A 12,500-nucleotide genomic window follows, 5' to 3' on the forward strand; every position below is an offset into this window, starting at 1 on the left:
GACAGAACGAGAGGGAGCCGACCAAGTGACTGCAACGCCACGGCTACGCTCCTCCCGGAGGAGGCAGACCGAAGTGAACTGTTACCGCTGCGGTGTCCCTGGCCACATTGCCAGACACTGTCCAGCCCCTTCCCCCATTGATGTTGCTGCTGAGGTGTCGTCAAACTAGAAAGGGGTGTCAGTGTCGGGGAACTGACACCCGGGATGGTTTCTACTGTACCCGAGGGTGACGCACAACGCCTGGGCCGCCTGGGCAAGGCCCGGGGGCTATACCTGGAATGTGAGCTTGATGGAACGGTCTGCAGAGCCCTGGTTGACACGGGGTCCACTATCTCCATCATCCGGCCGGGTGTCCTTCCCCACTTGCAGCACAGCATGCCACCAGGCTGGACAATCACCAACACCCAAATTACAACAGTCACAGGAAGCAAGGCCGCCATGCTGGGCCAAGGGACAGTGTGCATTAAGGTGGCGGACCAAGAGAGACGACACCCATTCTGGCTGGCTGACATTCAGGACCCCTGCATTGTTGGACTTGACCTGTTGGAGATGTGGGGAGCCGTGGTCGATGTATCTAGGGCCATGCTTCATCTTGGTGAGAAAACAATTGCCCTTCAGGGGACTGATGAGCCCGGCGCCTGCAGAGTGACAGCCCCCACAGAGCCATCCCCTGCTACGGCCTTCATGGTGGACCAGGAGAAGTCTCAGCCTAACCCTTCTACTAATAGGCCGACTACTAAAGAGACTCAGCAAGCTATTGCAGAACTGTTAGAGCGAAGCAGTCAAGGCCTGGATACCAATCAACAGGACCGACTGAAAAGCTTACTAAATGCCTTCCAGGACATTTTTGCAGCGAAAGATGAAGACTGCACGCACACCAGTCTCGTACTCCACGACATCGACACAGGAGACGCACGACCAATCCGGCTTCACCCACGCCGTCCGCCTCTTGCCAAACGAGTGGCTGCCCAGGAGAAAATTGAGGAGATGCGCCAGGCGGGGGTCATCGAGCCCTCCAGTAGTCCATGGGCAGCACCCGCAGTTCTGGTCAAGAAGAAGGACGGCTCGTGGCGGTTCTGTGTCGACTACAGACGGCTCAACGATGTAACCCGCAAGGATTCCTACCCGTTGCCGCGCATAGATGATGCGTTGGACTACATAACTGGCTCCTCCTGGTTCAGCTCCCTGGATCTCCGAAGCGGCTATTGGCAGGTGGAGTTGGCTGCCGAAGCTCGACCAAAGACAGCATTCACGATAGGTCAAGGACTCTGGCAGTTCAAGGTGATGCCATTCGGGCTTTGCAACGCACCCGCCACTTTTGAGCGGTTGATGGAGAGAGGGTTGGCATCCATCCCCCGTGATCGCTGTGTGGTATACCTGGATGACCTCCTGGTGCATGCTGCAGGATTTAAGGGGGCTCTACAGAACCTCCAGCATGTGTTCCAAGCCATTCGTCAGGCTGGGCTGCGATTGAACCCCAAAAAGTGCCATTTGCTTCGGCGTGAAGTTTCCTTCCTGGGGCATGTCGTTAGTGGACAAGGTGTTGCCACTGATCCAGCCAAGGTTGCTACTGTCCGTGACTGGCCAACGCCAAGAGATGTTAAAGAGCTGCGGCGTTTCCTAGGACTGGCCTCCTATTACCGGAGATTCATCAAGGACTTTGCAACCATCGCTGGCCCCTTGCACCAGCTCACACACAAGGGACAGTTATTTGAATGGACTGACAGCTGCAATGAGGCCTTTACACAGCTGCGAGAGGCCTTGGTCCGAGCCCCGGTGTTGGCCTACCCATACCCCAGCCGACCTTTCGTGGTTGATACAGATGCCAGTGATGTCGGTGTGGGGGTTGTGCTGTCACAGGAAGGGAATCACGGCGAGCAGGTGGTGGCCTTTTACAGTCGGGGGTTGAGCAAGCCAGAGCGGAACTACTGCGTCACTCGTCGGGAATTGTTGGCCATTGTCCTCGGCCTTCGCCATTTCCGTCCCTACCTTTATGGTCAAAGGTTTGTGTTGCGGACTGATCACGCCTCCCTCACCTGGTTGCTGAACTTCAAGGAACCCGAGGGGCAGCTTGCCAGGTGGGTCGAGATCTTGCAGGAATATGACTTCACGATTTCTCATCGACCAGGCCGCCTGCATGGCAACGCTGACGCGTTGTCCAGACGTCCCTGTGAGGAGGCGTGTCGTTTCTGCCGGCGGGCGGAGGAGCGGTGCATGCCAGACCCGTCAGTAGCTGCAGTCAGGCAACATGACATCACGGTCGGCCTGGACTGCTTCACCCCCCAACAATTGATCGACCATCAAAGGCAAGACCCAGTGCTTGAGAGAGCTCGCAGCTGGGTGGGGGCACAGCGGCGGCCGGAATGGGCCACAGTGGTGCACTTGGACACTGAGACCAAAGCACTGTACTCCCAGTGGGACAGCCTCCTGTTGTCTCGCGACCTGCTGTATCGCCGCTGGGAAGCCCCGACAGGACAACATGCTGCCCTCCAACTCGTGGTACCCCGTGTGCTGCGGCCTCAGGTCCTCGAAGTGATGCATGGCTTCCCAGGGACTGGCCATTTTGGAGTGACCAAGACCTTGCTCCGACTGAGGCAGCGTTTTTACTGGCCAGGCTGTCGCCGTGACGTAGAGATGCATGTCCATCGCTGTGATGCATGCACCGCAAAGAAAGGTCCCACGCGCCGCTTCCATGCTCCCTTACAGCAGTTCCAGGTGGGGGCCCCTATGGAACGAGTGGGTGTGGACATTCTCGGCCCGTTCCCGGTCACTGATAGCGGAAACCGCTACATCTTAGTGGCCATGGACTATTTCACAAAGTGGCCCGAAGCGTATGCGGTACCCGACCAGAGCGCTGCGACAACTGCAGAGAGATTGGTTTCGGAGATGTTCTGCCGATTCGGAGCTCCAGAGGAGCTGCACAGCGACCAGGGACGGAACTTCGAGTCCCAGGTATTCCAGGAGGTGTGCCGTCGCCTGGGTGTGAAAAAGACTCGCACCACACCGCTGCATCCCCAGAGCGACGGGTTGGTGGAGCGTTTTAATAGGACTTTGGCCACACAACTTGCCATTCTCACTGACAAGCGGCAGAGAGACTGGGACTTACACCTCCCACTCATTCTTTGGGCCTACAGGACAGCGGTGCAGGAGTCAACACGCTGCACCCCTGCATCATTAATGTTTGGTCACGAATTGCGTACGCCTGTTGATTTGGTTTTTGGCCCAGCCCCAGAACCAGAAGTGACCGGAGCACCGGGCCTGGACTACTACTACCACCTTGTGGAGCGGCTGCGGGAGGCCCACGAGTTTGCCCGGACCAGTCTAATGGAGGCTGGGGTCCAACAGAAGCGAGCATATGACCTCCGCAGTCGAGGCCAAGCCTTTGAACCCGGCGCACATGTCTGGGTCTACAACCCGGTGAGAAAGAAAGGACTCTCCCCAAAGCTCACTAGCCACTGGGTGGGACCCTGCAAGGTCCTCCAGAGGTTGTCCGACGTGGTCTATCGGATACGACTGGCACCTCGGAACCGGCTGGTGGTGCTGCACCGGGACCGCTTGGCCCCATACCAGCCATTGGACCAGAGCCGGGGGCACTTGGACTCAAGTACCCTGCCGGAGAGGGAGATACCCCCAGGGAGAAATGAGGATGCTGAAATAACCCCCCCTTCTGACTTACCTGCAGACAGTGGTGGCAGCCAGCCGCCAACAGGGGGGCGTCGACGACGCCAGTTACCTCAGCACCTACGGGACTTTGTGATGAACGCATGGGCTGTTGGGGACAACGAACCCAGCTAGGTGGGGGCTGTGTAGCGTCCCGGAAGAGTTGGTGTCGCAAGGGGTTCTGGGTATTTGTGTTGTTGTGTTTCTGTTGCTTTGCGGTGCTGATGTTCTCCCGAAATGCATTTGTTGTTCTTGTTTGGTGTGATTCACGGTGGGGTGCATGTTTGTGACAGTTTTGGTGTTGTTTATGCGGCCACCATAAGTGTGACCTGTGGGGCTGTTGACTAAGTACGCATTGCTTTCACTTGTGTGTGTGTGTTCAAAATTAACATGATCATTAAAGCTGGTAATGATCTTACAACGTGTTAGCATTTCTTGATGTCTTTGAGTAGAGACTTCTAAAGAATCCCGTCCAACGCTACAGTATTTTATATAGACAATATATAGCAGCAACCACTGAATTGAATTATATTATATATATATTATTGTATTATATATTGTATATATATATTGTATATGTATAGGGGTGGGACCTAATAAGTTTACTTCTTCCCACTCCCTTTTGAGCCAATCTTGACATCTACAAAAGATTAGGCACATGTAATGTTTTCAATGTAGGTGTAAAAATAATGTATCTATATATTTCTTTTGTATTTTATGTAATTCTCTTGTTTTGTTTGCATGGCTCAAAATAAACCCATTCATTCATTCATTCATCACCATGACAACTTAATTTGCTCCTCCTGCACGCTCCGTCCACACACCGGTTTGTTATTACGTTCTCTGTATTTAAGCCCACCTGTTACCTTAGTTCAGCCTGGCTGTTTCGTTTGCTTTATGCAACAGTTACGTGTGGTTTTCTCTTTTGCACTTAGCCTGCTAATTCTTAGCTTCCCTCCGCGCACCCGGCTCGCGCCTCTATATGGACTTGTGAACTCTACCCTAGCTACCTTTAGCATTTAGCTTTCCGTGCGTTGGCACACCTTTTCTTCCCGCGTTGTACAAGTGTTCTTTTTGTTGGATTTTATAATTAAAACTTGCTCCTACCTTCACTCCTGCTTGCTCCCGTCTTTTGCATCTTGGGGCCGACACCTCCGCGCATCGCAATGCGCCCACCAAATCGTAACATTAATCCATCCATCCATTTCTACCGCTTATTCCCTTTGGGGGTCGCGGGGGGTGCTGGCGCCTATCTCAGCTACAATCGGGCGGAAGGCGGGGTACACCCTGGACAAGTACTTTCATTCATATGTAGCTTGTTGTTTAAAAGTCTATGTCCATACTAACAATCTAACAATTTTATATGTAATTTTAAGGAAAATCTTATTTTTTAATATTTATGTGTATTTTTATATTCAAGTTGAAAAATATTTGTAGTCTGTTATATAGATGTTAATGCTTATTCTAACAATTTGACATTTTTCTCTGTAATATGACACATGTTAGTGACTGCAAGACATATTTGATCACAGCCAACAGTCCCACTGACAGTGGCCATACAAACAAATTTAACACTGTTACAAATATGCAACCACCACACCCCGCCCACCTCAACCGACGCACGGAGGGGGGCGGTGATGTGGGGTGGTGCCGTGGGTGTAGCCCGGAAAAGTAGTGCTGCATGGCATTCTGGGTATTTGTTCTTTTGTGCTACGGTGAAGATGTTCTCCCAACATGTGTTTGTCATTCTTGTTTGATGTGGCTCCACGGTGTGGCGCATATTTGTAACAGTGTTAAAGTTGTTTGTACAGCCCCCGTCAGTGTGATCTGTATGGCTGTTGATCAAGTATGTCTTGCAGTCAATATTGTATGTCCAACAAAACCTTGCTCAACGTGCTTCTCAGTCGGCACGTTTTGGGGAATGTGCTAACATGTTGGAAGGATGCCAATGTCGATGACGATGATGGCAGTGCTGTCACGGCACCACCTAAAAACAATTGTGCGGTCGATATCGGGACAATCAGCTGTGAAGTTCCCAGGAACTCTCTCGTTAAAATCAGGTGGATTGGCAAGCATGTTGCTAGGTTGGGATAGCCATTCAAAGAAGGTGAATCCACTTATGTAGTTTCGGTATCCAGTGGCCACCAGGTAAATTGAGTTTGAAACCCCTGATCTTGACAATTCAGAAAAAATCTGTAAAATAATGGTATTTTTCTGTGGAACTGCCAGCATTGTCACTTCATTAAAGTTGGTTGATCGTAATAATTTGGAAAAACTCTGTAGAATAAAGGTATTTTTCTGCAGAACTGTTTGAATCGTCACTTTATTAAAGGTGGTTGATCTTAATAATTTAGTAAAAATCTGTAAAATTACGATACTTTTCCGCAAAACGTTTCACGAAAAATTCTGTAAATATGTTTTTGATCATTATTTGGTTTACAGTGTTTTACTTTAATTTTCTGGTTTTCGTTTTGCAGCCGTAGCTGCCAGTAGATGACCGTTTTTTTACATACATTTTTTTTTACAGTGTACCAATGAATGTACAACAATTCTTCTCAACTAAAGAGGAGGAATATAACCTTAGAGGAAAATCTTTTTTAAAACATTTGTATGTACGTACAACACTTAAAACCTTTAGCATATCAGTATGTGGAATTAAATTATGGAATGGATTAAGTAAATAAGTTAAACATTGTAAGAAGTTAAACATTGTACTGATATGATCCAGTTTAAGAGAATGTTCAAATTAATAGTGCTTACAAAGTACAAAGAAGAAAAATTATGGGAAACACTTTCAACCTCATTGAAAATAAGATATTTTTCATCTCAGTATGTTAATAATGACTGAATTAATTAAGTACATATTACAAAACTGTTGTGTTACTCATTCACGGATGTCATTTTGCTATTTTGCTGTAAAAAGGTCAGTGAATGAATGTATATATTTGTGGACGCTCTGACTTGGGAAAGGGGTAGGATTAAATAAGCTTTGCTTCTTCCTACTCTTTTTCGGACATGATGTATTGTGAAATGATATGAAATTGCCTGATGTACAATGTTGTAGGTATGTCATGTTCGAAATAAACTAAGAAAGAAAGAAGAAAGAAATTAAATTAAATTAGAAGCCTTTGTTTGTTTACTTACTAATACAAGAAAAGTTGTTTTGTATGCTCACTATTTTATTTAAGGACTAACTTGCAATAAGAAACATATGTTTAATGTAACCTAATATTTTATGTCGAAATAAAGCCAAAAATCCCATTTTTGTGGTCCCTTTTATTTAGAAAAGTATCGAAAATTACAGAAAAGTATCAAAATAATTTTGGTACCGGTACCAGTGCCAAAATATTGGTATCGGGACACCACTAATAAAAACTTGTTTTTTTCTTTTTCCTCCAGGGTTGGATGAATGAGATTCACGATTATGACCCAGAAACCTTCCATGCAGCGCAGACTCACTCTGTGTTTGCTACACTGGAGGGCTCCTGCCTTCGACTTGACACCCCTCAGTCGAACATCAGTCGCAGAGCCATGTACGACCAGAGAGTCCACGAGTCCGCTTTCATCAAGACACGTGCCTACCAGCTGGAGAGGAGCAAAGTATGATGGCTGCTGATTTTAAATGGAGGGTTTTTTTTGCATATAACGCAACAGTTTTTTATTATCAGAAATTCTAAGACAGCGTCAATGCTTGTAGCAAATCTAAAATGAATCAAGTTCACTTAAAATGCACATTTGTTACGGATGGAATGCAAAGTGAGAAGGATGCATCAGCAGATGTTAGGGGTGTACAGTATGGTTCAACCTTGGCAGTGATTGGCTGAATTAAGGACGAGCGTCACTTATTCGAGCGTTTAATAAATTAGGTGTATAATCTCTTCAATTGTTCCCCTTAGGTTTTCTTGCTGCCATCTGTGTTGGCTCGCAAGCGAGTGTGGAACTCCAAGTATCCCATCTGCATCCAGCTGGCCAGTATTTCTCAGGACGACACTGGGCAAAGGTCAGAAGGGAGTCTAAAAGGGGAGCAGCCAGGATCTGAACCTAAAAGTCAAAGTTTTTCTGGACCCACCAGTGACCCGTGTGCAACTCTTTACCTCTTCGGACGCACGGGACGGGAGAAGGAGGAATGGTTTCGCCATTTCTTGCTTGCATCCATGAATGCAGAGCAAGAGAAAGACCACAACCAACCACGGTCTGGCAGATGTGTTCCTCCATCGGGTAAGAGAACCATGGATAATGCATTAGAAGATCTCTAGATAAGGCATCTATACAAACAGCATGTATATGTGTATGTGTGGATTATGGATTACACGCTCTAATTCTTTGCATGTCAAAGCCAATCCTATTTGTGAGAACATACTCGTCTCACTTTGGCAACAAGCAAGGACACCAGGGAACAACTGTAGTTTGACAAAGTCACTGCGTGAATCATGATCTATTTTTACGACATATTTTATATGTTATTCGCCACACATTTTTTGCATAAATCGTGTGCAATATCTTTTGGTATGGTAATGGTAAATGGGTTATAATTCTATAGTGCTTTTCTACCTTCAAGGTACTCAAAGCGCTTTGACACTGTATTGAAGAAGGAAAATGTGTTATTGGCATTTTTTTGGATATGTCCAAGGCCTTTGACACAATAGACTTTGAGATCTTATTATACAAGCTACATCACTATGGTGTCAGAGGGGTACCTCTTGATTGGTTCCGTTCTTACCTTTACGGAAGACAACAATGTGTATCCGTCAATGATCACAACTCACCCTGTATGACCATAAATTATGGGGTTCCCCAGGGATCTATCTTGGGGCCTCTCCTTTTTATCCTATACATAAATGATTTTGTAAACTCCTCCGAAACTTTTCATAAAATAATTTTTGCTGATGATACAAATTTGTTTACCTCACACAGGAGCCTACACGATCTACAAGTAACTGTCAATTCAGAGCTCGTGAAAGTGGATTCCTGGTTCAAATGCAATAAGCTCTCACTCAATGTAAATACAACTAATTTTATTCTATTTCGTTCTAATAAAAACCGGACAAATACTGAGCACTGCCATATCAACATCAATGGGCAGGAAATACAGAGTATACTCCACAAAATTCCTGGGGGTCATCATTGACGAATACCGCAATTTCAAATGTCACATTAGCCATCTGTTAAACAAAGTATCCAAATATGTTGGCCTGTTCTTTCACCTTCGTCATTATCTTCCTCTTTATGCTCTACTTACCCTATATAAAACTCTTTGAACCACATCTAAACTACTGTAATATCATCTGGTGTAACACCTTCCCTACCTACCTTCACAAATTAGGATCCATGCAAAAGAAAATTATACGGGCCCTGTCATGGTCCAAGTTTAATGCCCCCACTCGTCATCTATTTCATAATTATCATCTCTTCAGACTGACTGAGTTCAATATTTATCAAAATGCTTGTTTAACCTATCAAGTCATTTACAGGCTGAATCTTAGGCTCTGTAGCTTGGTTCCTATCTACCATCCCCAGCATGCCCACAACACTCGTAACTTAGATCTAATAACAGGTAAACATCGTCTACTGGCTTCTACCGCTCAAAGTGTTGTATGCAGGGGACCAAAGATTTGGAACCAGCTTGATGAGAGCCTAAAGATGCTGTATCCATTCTCCAACTTAAAAAAAAAACTGAAAACTTATCTACTAACCACCTATCTCAAATGCCTCATGTGGGGTAGTCTACTGTTGGGTTTTGAATGGTTGTATGAATGTATGTATGTATGTGTATGCTTGCTTTGGTACTACTATCTTGTGTTTATTATATAGCGTTGTTGTTTTGTTTTTGTTTTTTGTTGTTGTGCTTGCTACCATGTTTCATCTTTCCATATATATACTGTCCTTTGGACTCCCTGTCAAAAGCTTCTTTTAGCTTATTGGGGGGACCCTTTCACGTACCAACATCTTTAAATGATGACATTTCACCACTACTGTAATTGTTATATGGCATTGTGAATAAACTTGAAACAAACAAACACTATTTCCACATTCACCCATTCACACACACATTCATACACTGATGGCGGGAGCTGCCATGCAAAGCCCTAACCCCGACCCATCAGGAGCAAGGGTGAAGTGTTTTGCTCAAGGACACAACGAACATGACAAGTTGGGAGAAGATGGGGATTGAACCAGGAACCCTCAGGTTTACTGGCACGGCCACTCTCCAAACCGTGCCATGCCGTCCCCAGTAAAAGCCTTATCCCTCCAGCTATAGCCGCCCTAAACAGCAGGCCCGGCTGACCTGTCCGACAAGCCTGTAAATGTGTTGGTCATGTATGATGTCTTTATGTTATTTTTGTTGGTGATGTGTAATGTCTGTTGTTTAAATGTACGGCAGTGAAAATGAATTTCCCCAACGGGTATCAATAAATCTAAATCAATCAATTATCAAAGCAGTCTATTACACTGCCAAGCTATGACGTGATCCCATTCATTTACACGGTATTGGTTGAACAATTAAGAAAACAATGTATTAAAAAGTTATTTTTCAGTGTTTTTCCTTATATGTTCTTTGTTTGTCTTCCCCTTACTTTTTGTAAATGACCTAACTAAAATAGGAAAACACCAACCTTGAATACTTACTAAAAGACATTTAGATGTTAAACCAGGGGTGTCAAACTCATTTTAGATCCAGGGCCACATGGAGAAAATTCTACTCCCAAGCGGGCCAGACTGGTAAAATCACGACACGATAACTAAAAATAAAGACAACTTCAGATCGTTTTCTTTGTTTAAAAATAGAACAAACACATTCTAAGAATGTTCAAATTATACTTTTGGGTTTTTTTATACTTACATGTTGTGATTAATAGTATTCTACCTTTAGTTGTCCTTTTTTATAGTTTCTGAATATGGTAATGTTCATCTCATTGGTGTTAATTTTCAATCTTTCAAGAAAAAAAAAATATCGATATCACATTACAGGATGTTATTTATGTAGTTTGCTCGACTGGTGCACTAACGTCATGTGGTTTATCTTTTCTTAAACATATGTAGCATCATCTACAACAGACCTGGGCAAATTTAGGCCTGGGGGCCACATGCTGCCCGTTAAGCTTTTCAATCTGGCCCGCCGGAGATGCCCAAATAATTTTTTAGATCTTTAAGATGGAAACTGTAGCTGCCATTATGATGTGCAGTGATGTTTTCAAATTACCGTAAGTCTTGAACTATACAAAGTATTTCAATGGTTGGATTCTGCGCTTATGGATGATATACCAGTTACTATGATAATCTAATTAGTTACTATGGTGATCTACGTCACAGCCGCTCAGACAAGGCACCAAGCAGTGTGGTCGGGAAGCAATTCCACAGACGCGGAAGGAGGTTTTCATAACAAAGTTCTAAAGCTTAGTGATGTATCAGATTGTAGGTGGGTTTATTTTGTACCCTTCGTGTTCATATTTCACTGTTTGTTGCATTTTTGTTGCGTTTCACTTTATTGTAAAATATGTCGATCGAATGGGGTTGTGACATTCATATTTAGTTAATAGTCAGTGTTTTATCATTCATAGAAAAATTTAAAATTCCGTTATGCTTTTTAAGGTGGTCTGTCATAACGTTTTTAGCATTCAATCAGACATTATTGTGAAGTTTTGTATTAGTGTCCCTAAATATAAATATACCGGCCCCCAGACACATTTTTTTCTCTAAACATTTGCTCAGGCCTGATCTACAAAGATACAAATAATTGCTATTGTGACATCTAATGAACACATTTAGAATAGCAGTTTCTTTCATTCAAAAATTTCAGCTCATTAGCAAAGTCATCCCGCAGGCCGGATAAAACCTGTTTGACACCCCTGTGTTAAACAGTTGTTCAGCTTTGCAAAAGTAAACAGACTTCAGCACTGCTTTTATCAGAGGTTATAGATGCAAGCCGATATAATCCGTTTTTTTTTTTTCTTTTTTGCTGATATTGGACCAATATCTAATTCAATATTGAATTGAAACACCCCTATCATTTATGTTTACAAATAAGTGAAGAGTAATGACCATTTCAATGATATCTGCAATAGTCGTCGTTTTGCAGCCAAAAAAATATGTCCGTTCGTTAGTGCCTATTTGGTGTGAGTCTTAAACACCTCCACCTCACTACACATGTCAAAAACAATTATTTTTGCTAACTACATTATATGCCCACTCCCCCGCAGGTGACCCAGTACTGTCACAGAGTGTCAGCAGTCATGGTGATACCCCATGCATCAAAGGCTCCACCAGCAGAGTGGGCAGCAGTGAAGACGATGCTCCCTCCACACCCCCGGTCTGCCCCAACCCTGCAGCTCCTCTCGGTCAGACCTCCAGCAGCGCCACCAGGGGCCTTTCTCTTCTCGACTACCCCGGGTATATGGCTCGCCTTCTGGCTGCAGAAGACTCGCCCTCACTCTCAAGCCCCGGCGTTGGCAGCACAGAAACGAGCCCCAAACTCAAAGGAAACGTAAGTCAAGCTGAAGCCTCGTGTTGTCATCTAAGAGCTAAGGGAGCGTTTAATAAGGGATCCACTTCAGAAAAGTCTCACTGTAGAGAATATTGCAGATCCCAATCAAGGGGACGATACAAAATAGTAGGACTGTACTATTTTGATTCCAGCGTGGATGTACCAATTCAAAGGTGTTTATCTTAATTTCTTGATGTGCATCCTTAAACTAACTCTAAGCTGGTTCTCTCTTCATGTCAGTGCTCCTGTGATTTGGCGGAGGCCTGTGGGAGGAGTTCGACTGCATGGGTGAACGCTCTGATTGGTCGCATCTTTTGGGACTTCCTGAGAGAGAAGTACTGGGCTGACGTGGTTTCCT

General features: G+C 45.0%; 1 protein-coding gene across 3 annotated transcripts in view; it reads left to right on the forward strand.

The window, feature by feature from the left end:
- Positions 1-12,500, forward strand: part of LOC133558007 (testis-expressed protein 2-like) — a 55,772-nt gene that overhangs the window by 26,815 nt on the left and 16,457 nt on the right. For 2 of the 3 annotated variants that reach the window (XR_009807882.1, XM_061909057.1), the window contains exons 3-6: positions 7,060-7,260; positions 7,557-7,878; positions 11,859-12,142; positions 12,383-12,500. The exon at positions 12,383-12,500 is cut by the window's right edge and continues 32 nt beyond it. Coding sequence is in view for 2 of the 3 variants with exons in the window: in XM_061909057.1 (XP_061765041.1) it covers positions 7,060-7,260; positions 7,557-7,878; positions 11,859-12,142; positions 12,383-12,500 (925 nt within the window). In the remaining variant the exon portion in view is untranslated. The remainder of the gene's footprint in view (positions 1-7,059; positions 7,261-7,556; positions 7,879-11,858; positions 12,143-12,382) is intronic. The other variant, XM_061909058.1, reaches the window with a different exon arrangement.

The sequence above is a fragment of the Nerophis ophidion genome, linkage group LG08, assembly GCF_033978795.1.
Source record: "Nerophis ophidion isolate RoL-2023_Sa linkage group LG08, RoL_Noph_v1.0, whole genome shotgun sequence".
In the NCBI taxonomy this organism is placed as follows: domain Eukaryota; kingdom Metazoa; phylum Chordata; class Actinopteri; order Syngnathiformes; family Syngnathidae; genus Nerophis; species Nerophis ophidion.